The sequence below is a fragment of the Ambystoma mexicanum genome, chromosome 14 (genome assembly GCF_040938575.1).
Source record: "Ambystoma mexicanum isolate Mex_15411 chromosome 14, UKY_AmexF1_1, whole genome shotgun sequence".
NCBI lineage: Eukaryota > Metazoa > Chordata > Amphibia > Caudata > Ambystomatidae > Ambystoma > Ambystoma mexicanum.
In genome coordinates this window covers 43,821,986-43,830,026 of record NC_090940.1, presented here as the reverse complement: position 1 = coordinate 43,830,026, position 8,041 = coordinate 43,821,986, and the positions used below count along the sequence as shown (strand labels likewise).

The 8,041-nt window shown below is 50.1% G+C and overlaps 1 protein-coding gene across 2 annotated transcripts in view; it reads left to right on the top strand.

Annotated features, from left to right (window-relative positions):
• Window positions 1-454: 454 nt before the first annotated feature.
• The window catches only part of LOC138527401 (rhodopsin, GQ-coupled-like), an 83,991-nt gene continuing 76,404 nt past the window's right edge, over window positions 455-8,041 (top strand). Inside the window, exons 1-2 of one of the 2 annotated variants that reach the window (XM_069638498.1) lie at window positions 455-1,775; window positions 1,806-3,347. In XM_069638498.1, the coding sequence (XP_069494599.1) occupies window positions 3,236-3,347 (112 nt within the window). In that variant the 5' untranslated portion in view covers window positions 455-1,775; window positions 1,806-3,235. Of the gene's footprint in view, window positions 3,348-8,041 lie in introns of both variants that reach the window. The other variant, XM_069638497.1, reaches the window with a different exon arrangement.

Sequence of the window (8,041 nt, the reverse complement as noted above, 5' to 3'; positions counted from 1 at the left end):
CCCTGTATCTCTGCTCCTCTCACCACCCCCCACCCACCCCCCATGATTGTAAAGCGCCTTGCTCCCCGAAGCCAGGTCAGCGCTCAAGAAATACCCCAATATCGAAGCGTGGGGTTTTTACACACCCTGTGTACTGCACATGCTAGTTGCCCTGTAAGCATTAGCAGCGTGTGTGTGTGAGATGCAAGAACTAAGGAGACTTCAACGGTTCCTTCGGTCCTTGCAAGCCCTCCTTGTGCCCCCCCTCGCCCTTTCCCTCACGCACACACCCGCCCTCTCTATTCTTACATGCGCGTGTGCTTGCCTGCGGCCTAATCCCCTGGATTAGCAGCTACTCCATTGATGAGCGCTATCTGTCTCAGAGATCATCCAGACAGAAGGGCCTGGGGGGATTAGGGGGGAGGGGTGGTTCATAACAGCTGACCACTTCCCGTCTGGCTGCTGTGCCCTGACCCTTTGTCCCACCTCCTAAACGGCTTTCCTTATAAGACGTGAAGAGCCGGCGTTTCCAAGACCCCAGGGAGAAGAGCGGAAACGTCCCATGGACTCGGCAGTAAAGGACAGCAGTCTCCCAGCACAGAAGAGTGGACACTAGACTCAGCAGCAAAGAGCAGGTGTCTCCTGGACTCCACCGTGAAGGGCAGGTGTCTCCTAGACTCAGCAGTAAAGGGCAGGTGTCTCCTGGACTCCACCGTGAAGGGCAGGTGTCTCCTAGACTCAGCAGCAAAGAGCAGGTGTCTCCTGGACTCCACCGTGAAGGGCAGGTGTCTCCTAGACTCAGCAGTAAAGGGCAGGGTGTCTCCTGGACTCCACCGTGAAGGGCAGGTGTCTCCTATACTCAGCAACTAAGGACAGCAGTCTCCCAGCACAGAAGAGCGGACACTAGACTCAGCAGCAAAGAGCAGGTGTCTCCTGGACTCCATCGTGAAGGGCAGGTGTCTCCTAGACTCAGCAGTAAAGGGCAGGTGTCTCCTGGACTCCACCGTGAAGGGCAGGTGTCTCCTAGACTCAGCAGCAAAGAGCAGGTGTCTCCTGGACTCCACCGCGAAGGGCAGGTGTCTCCTGTACTCAGCAACTAAGGACAGCAGTCTCCCAGCACAGAAGAGTGGACACTAGACTCAGCAGCAAAGAGCAGGTGTCTCCTGTACTCCACCGTGAAGGGCAGGTGTCTCCTAGTCTCAGCAGTAAAGGGCAGCAGTCTCCCAGCACAGAAGAGCGGACACTAGACTCAGTAGCAAAGAGCAGGTGTCTCCTGGACTCCACGGTGAAGGGAAGGTGTCTCCTAGACTCAGCAGTAAAGGGCAGGTGTCTCCTATACTCAGCAACAAAGGACAGCAGTCTCCCAGCACAGAAGAGCGGACACTAGACTCAGCAGCAAAGAGCAGGTGTCTCCTGTACTCTACCGTGAAGGGCAGGTGTCTCCTATACTCAGCAACAAAGGACAGCAGTCTCCCAGCACATAAGAGTGGACAGTAGACTCAGCAGCAAAGAGCAGGTGTCTCCAGGACTCCACCAGGAAGGGCAGGTGTCCCCTACACTCAGCAGCAAAGGACAGCAGTCTCCCAGCACAGAGGAGTGGACACTAGACTCAGCAGCAAGGAGCAGGTGTCTCCTGGACTCCACCAGGAAGGGCAGGTGTCCCCTACACTCAGCAGCAAAGGACAGCAGTCTCCCAGCACAGAGGAGTGGACACTAGACTCAGCAGCAAAGAGCAGGTGTCTCCTGGACTCCACCAGGAAGGGCAGGTGTCTCCTAGACTCGGCAGTAAAGGGCAGGTGTCTCCTGTACTCTACCGTGAAGGGCAGGTGTCTCCTATACTCAGCAACAAAGGACAGCAGTCTCCCAGCACATAAGAGTGGACAGTAGACTCAGCAGCAAAGAGCAGGTGTCTCCAGGACTCCACCAGGACGGGCAGGTGTCCCCTACACTCAGCAGCAAAGGACAGGAGTCTCCTGGACTCCACCGTGAAGGGCAGGTGTCTCCTACACTCAGCAGTAAAGGGCAGGTGTCCCCTAGACTCAGCAGTAAAGGACTGTCGACTCCTATCACAGAAGAGTGGACGCTAGACTCAGCAGCAAAGAGCAGGTGTCTCCTGACTCCACCAGGAAGGGCAGGTGTCCCCTACACTCAGCAGCAAAGGACAGCAGTCTCCCAGCACAGAGGAGTGGACACTAGACTCAGCAGCAAAGAGCAGGTATCTCCTGGACTCCACCAGGAAGGGCAGGTGTCTCCTAGACTCGGCAATAAAGGGCAGGTGTCTCCTATACTCAGCAACTAAGGACAGCAGTCTCCCAGCACAGAAGAGTGGACAGTAGACTCAGCAGCAAAGGACAGGAGTCTCCTGGACTCCACCGTGAAGGGCAGGTGTCTCCTACACTCAGCAGTAAAGGGCAGGTGTCCCCTAGACTCAGCAGTAAAGGACTGTCGACTCCTATCACAGAAGAGTGGACGCTAGACTCAGCAGCAAAGAGCAGGTGTCTCCTGACTCCACCAGGAAGGGCAGGTGTCCCCTACACTCAGCAGCAAAGGACAGCCGTCTCCTAGCACAGAAGAGTGGACACTAGACTCAGCAGCGAAGAGCAGGTGTCTCCTGGACTCCACCAGGAAGGGCAGGTGTCTCCGAGACTCAGCAGTAAAGGGCAGGTGTCCCCTAGACTCAGCAGTAAAGGACTGTCGACTCCTATCACAGAAGAGTGGACCCTAGACTCAGCAGCGAAGAGCAGGTGTCTCCTGTACTCCACCAGGAAGGGCAGGTGTCTCCGAGACTCAGCAGTAAAGGGCAGGCACCCCTTAGCACTGAAGACCAGCCATATTCTAGACTCATTAGCAAAGTACAGGCGTCTCCTACACGCAGGAGTGAAGAGCAGTTTCTCCCAGCAGTGGAGAGGGGGCCTGTTCCAGAGTCGACAGTGAAGAGAAGGCACCTCCCAGGCTTAGCAGGGAAGAGCAGGCGTTTTCTAGACTCGGCAGTGAAGAGCAGGCGTCTCATAGGCTCAGCAGATAGCAGCAGGCAGATCCTAACCTCAGCCTTGAAGATCCTGGCTCTGAAGAGCTCTGCACTTCCTGGGTCACGGCAGAGGAGAGACTGAGAAAAAGAGCACCAGTATTGAAACGTCCAGTGTCATGATTGTGCTGTCTGCATGTGACACTCGCCCGCTGCCAGGCATCTTCACCCTCTTCTAGCAGGAACGAGTGTGGTCTGAAGCAGACGTCTTCCGGAGTCTAGGGGGCAGTGATGGAGTGGGCTTCCCAGGATGGCTTCAGCCTGGCCCCTGGCAGCAGCACCCCTGTCTTCAGAGTGCCCGAGGAGTGGGAGAGCATTATCGGCGTGTACCTGCTGTCCCTGGGTGAGTACTCCGCCGGCCTGAGGCCTTCTCGCCACTGGATGTGTCTCTTTGGTGTGTTCCGGCTCAGGTACCCAAAATGCCGGCAGAAAAGAGAAACAGCATCATTTTCAGAACCTAGTAAAGGGGTCGTCTGTGTAATGTGAAATAAGGCGTAATCATGTTTTCCGCTGTTGAAAGCTAGGGCTGAAAGTTTACATGTTGTCTGTGCTCTATTTGGGGTAAGTGTATGTTGGGGAAGACTAGAGGGTCCTTGGGCTCTCTGGGAACTGAGGGCTCTTGCTGTAGTTGTGTAACGATCTCTGCCTGAATGCCAGTAAGATCGAGATCATCCTCATTGGGACCCCTGCTCCCGCTTTCCCACTTTCTCACTGGCCTGCCTCCCTTGGAACTGCACCCTCACCCACAAGTGAGGCAAACAATCTTGGGGTCATCTTTGACTCTACTCTCTCCTTCTCTTCTCACATCTCAGACATGTCCAAAAAGTCCAACTACCAGCTGCACCTCATCAGAGGTATTCTACCTTTTCTCACTTTCCCCCAGAGGTTCATCACCTCGAGAGCCCTTTTACTCTCGAGGCTGAACTATTGCAACAGCCTCTTTCTCAATCTTCCTACTTCTACTCTCCGTCCTCTACAACTCATCTGGATCAGAGCCACACGACGTATCCTTGGCCTCAAGCCCAGGGACCGCATCTCTCTGGCACTGAAATCCCTCCACTGGCTCCCTGTGGCTGCTAAATCAAGTTCAAAACCCTATGCATAATCCACAAGGCTTTCTGGGGCTGGAGCCTGCAAGATCTACAACGCTCTCTTCCTAAATACTCTCCCTCTAGAGTCCTCTGCTCGTCCTCCTCCAAATTTCTGCTGGTGAGCCATTTTCTCAAACAGAGATTTGGGAAGGTTCTTTATCCTCTGCTGGTGCCTCCCTCAGCAACAGCCTTCCTGCCTATCTCTCTGGCTTGAGCCGAAGCACCTTCAGTTCCGGAAACTCCACAAGACCTTCCTTTTCTCTTCCTCCTTCTCCTCTGTTAACCTCCCTTCTTTTCTCACCACCCTCCTTCTCCTCCCTTACTCTGTTCAGTTTGTTTGCTGACTGGTTGCCTGGTTCACCTCCAGAGCCTACAGGTCCCAGCCTCCCCCACCAGTCTTTTGCACTTGCCTCCGGGCCACTGCACTTTGTTTAACACTACTACACTTTCAGCTCACGCTCCTTGAGCGGGGAAACTTCTCAGCACTTAACCCAGGGCCCTGCTGGACTGAACTCTTTGTTCTCCCCACCCTCCTCCATCTCTGCACCTTTGTCTGTACGCATACGGGTCCTAAATGCACCAATACCAATTAGTTCACCTGTCCTTCCCACTCAACCCCCCACCCCCACTGTTTTCTGTCCCCACCCCCGTGCTTGTTCTCAACTGTACCACTTCATGCACTTGCACGAGGAGAAATGTCGCCAGGCCTAGTATGCTAGTTTTTCTGTTTAGATCATTCGGAATCTTCAAGGCCTAATAATGATTACTGTACTCCCTTTTTACCTTCCCGCCTTGAAGCGCTTTGAAGCACTCCACCTGTGTATATGCGCTATATAAATAAAATAAATAAAGGAACACAGTCAACCACAGATGTTCGAGGCTTATTGCTACGTTTGTACTTAAACTGGCAGCGTGCTTCTATCACACATCATCTGTGTGCTTGGCTTAGAATTGGATGGTCCGCAAGCCCAGGGTGCAAAGATGTCCATCAAGTATTTGGACTGAGCAAATACGAATATATTGCGCCCAGTAGAACAGGTGCTTATAGGAGAACGGTCGATCGATTAAGCAGACACAGTGCATGCATGGACAAGAGTTCCATAGCCAATGTTAAAAAAAATAATACATTAATCAACAGTACTTTCGGTAAGTATAATCTGGATTAAATTGTATTTATTGAAAATCCTATTGTTTTTGGATTCTTTCATGCTGCGTGCCCCTGGTCCTCTTGGTATATGAACGTGGTATGGCCTGCCTCTCTTTCAAGGCTGTTTAGAGGTGTCTGACCAAACATATTAGTCACCGCCCTGCACGCCACCTGTCTCCACTTGTTAACTCTCCCCATGGGCTTTTGTTCACCACCATCTTTTCGCTGGTTAAGGGCTGGGCTGTTCCTTGACACCCTTCCCCAAGCCTTCCTGGGGTTATTTCATACCCTTGACATTATGACCTGATGATGCAGGACAGCTGGGGGTGGGGGGGGGTGGCAGTCTCGAGTGCTTTAATATGTGCGACGGGCTAATATCAGATGATGGTACTCGCCATTTTATCATGTTCAGTAGTTTAATTGATCGACTCTGAATCAGAGAATTCCTCAAATGGGGAATGAGTGTTATTATCTTGTTTGAATAGCAGGATTTGAATGGAAAGGTGTGCTCTAGCACCTTTAAGCATCAGTCGCGCTAGATGGGATTACCAACAAAGATCACAGACCAAATAACCGGACAGACACAAAGAATATGGCAAAATACGACTTTATCCTTAGTTTAATAAAGCAGGGCAAGCTGGCATGCATCAGACTGATGCTTGCAAACTCGCACACAAACTTGATTATCCAGGGTTTTTATACTCCAATAAAAGTCACATATATGATGTCATTTTACATCGCAAATTATAAAACCTATTGAAGGAGGGATTGGTTAGGTAGGAGAACATATGTACCTATAGTATATGTATGGGTTGACATTCAATAAGACACAGTGAACAGGGTCAGAGAGACCTAAAGTACACACTCCTCTTAAACATACAACGAATTCCACAGTATTTGTTGGTTAGACAAAGGTTTTACTATACATCACAGCAGGATGCGCAGTGTTTTTACAAAACGTACAACAAAAGGAACAATTCGTACATAGCCAGAGTCATGAATCATCTGGTTAATTTACACGTACACGCCCTGAAAAACTCAAAAGGTCACATGAGTGATCAATTCTAATCAAACAGTACATAGTGCTTAAGTGCAACCGAAATGGAACCATGGAACCAGTATGAAATGGGCACTGAGACTCAAAGTCATATGGTCAACACCACAATGTTTCGGCCTTAATTGGTATTGGCAGCTGTTCTTAGATCGGCCTTCATCAGGACAAAATAAGTGCTTGTGGGAGCTTCCTGCGGACTCTGTCAACAAAATGAGACAGGAGGGCGTATGAGGAGTGTGTGCAGGAATCTCAACTACAGATATTATCAATTACAAAAAGGCAATCAATGCATACTATCAAAGAGAAAAAAAGGAGAAAAAACTCCTAAGGAGGGAGGTCTGCGGTTCCTTACCGTGATGTGTGAGTACCACGGTAGGTGGTGGCAGACTGTTGGGACTGTTTCAATAAGTCCTGGACAAAAGCACTGTGTGGATCCAATGCAATGGGCCAAATCTGTTTGAAAGGACCAAAGCTGTTATTAAAACTATACTGGGCCTGGCCTTAGTGTACATAGTGTAGACAACTTAAATGTACCAGAGTGACAAAATCTGTCTTAACTAATAAGCGGACATCAATCCGACATCAGTGGTAGTGTGATGTAGTGTTCAGCGCAGAACATCAGCGCAAGTGATTTCTGTAGTTTCTGTTATTACTGTATATGCGCAGGTTAGTACCTGCAAAAAGGGAAGAGGCAACGGAGGAAACCTCTGTTATCTACATGAATTCGGGGTACATTCATGAGTACCACTAGAGGGATGGAGATTGTGCAGAGACTGATCCCTCCAAGCTGCTAGCATTGGTCTTACCTAATATGGTGGCATCACTCTTAGATGAATCGTTGGGTGATGTGGAGATCCGCGCAGCACAACAGCGTATATGGTGTATGTGTGTCCACGGGATCACACCTAGGGAACAGAACACACAGAATGGGACACCCTCTATTAGGCGATGATCGTTCGAGTGTGATCGTGTGCCAAAGTATTAGGGCGTAGTCGCAGACTGGCCCTTGAAGTGATCGAGTATACTGCAATCAGCGTACAACACAATGCAGTGTGTATCTTAACTAGCGCTGTAGAAAAAGACGTATCTGCAGGGGTCCAGAGCCTCCGGACGAGCGCGAGACAGATATGTTTCGTTGTCATGGAGACCCCTCTGTTTATAGCGATGGCCATTTTGCCACCTATTGACGTGGCAGTAACTCGAACCACGGGTCACGGCGGAAGTGATAGACCTCTGAGTGTCCTTAGTCAAAAATAAATAATTCACGTGGGTACTCCATCACGGACCAGAAAAGTAATCCAGAAAAATAAAAATAAATTTTCAGACGCCGGTTGTCATGGCAACGCAATATGCCATAGGGTACAGATGTTGTAACACACATGTAATTAATCAGTGGAGCTACTGGAAAAGGCCCATATATGCAGCCAAAAAAGGGAGGATTGCCCAAGAGGCTTAAAGCTAAATGGGGGAGCACAGGGCTAGAGATCAGTTGGTTATAACGGCAGAACAACAACAAAAGCGTATATTCTGTATGTGCCGATGCTCACGCGTGTAAGTGTATAGAGAGAGGGTACATGCCAATTGATTTACATTGCATCTTATGGTAACAGTAACACAAAGAAAGAGCCGTTAGAGCTGGATACATTAAATATTGTCCAGTGCCGACTGAATTATAGCACATCTGATTGTGGCAATGACACAAGCAACAAGCCGTTAGAGCTGGATACATTGAATATTAAATATAG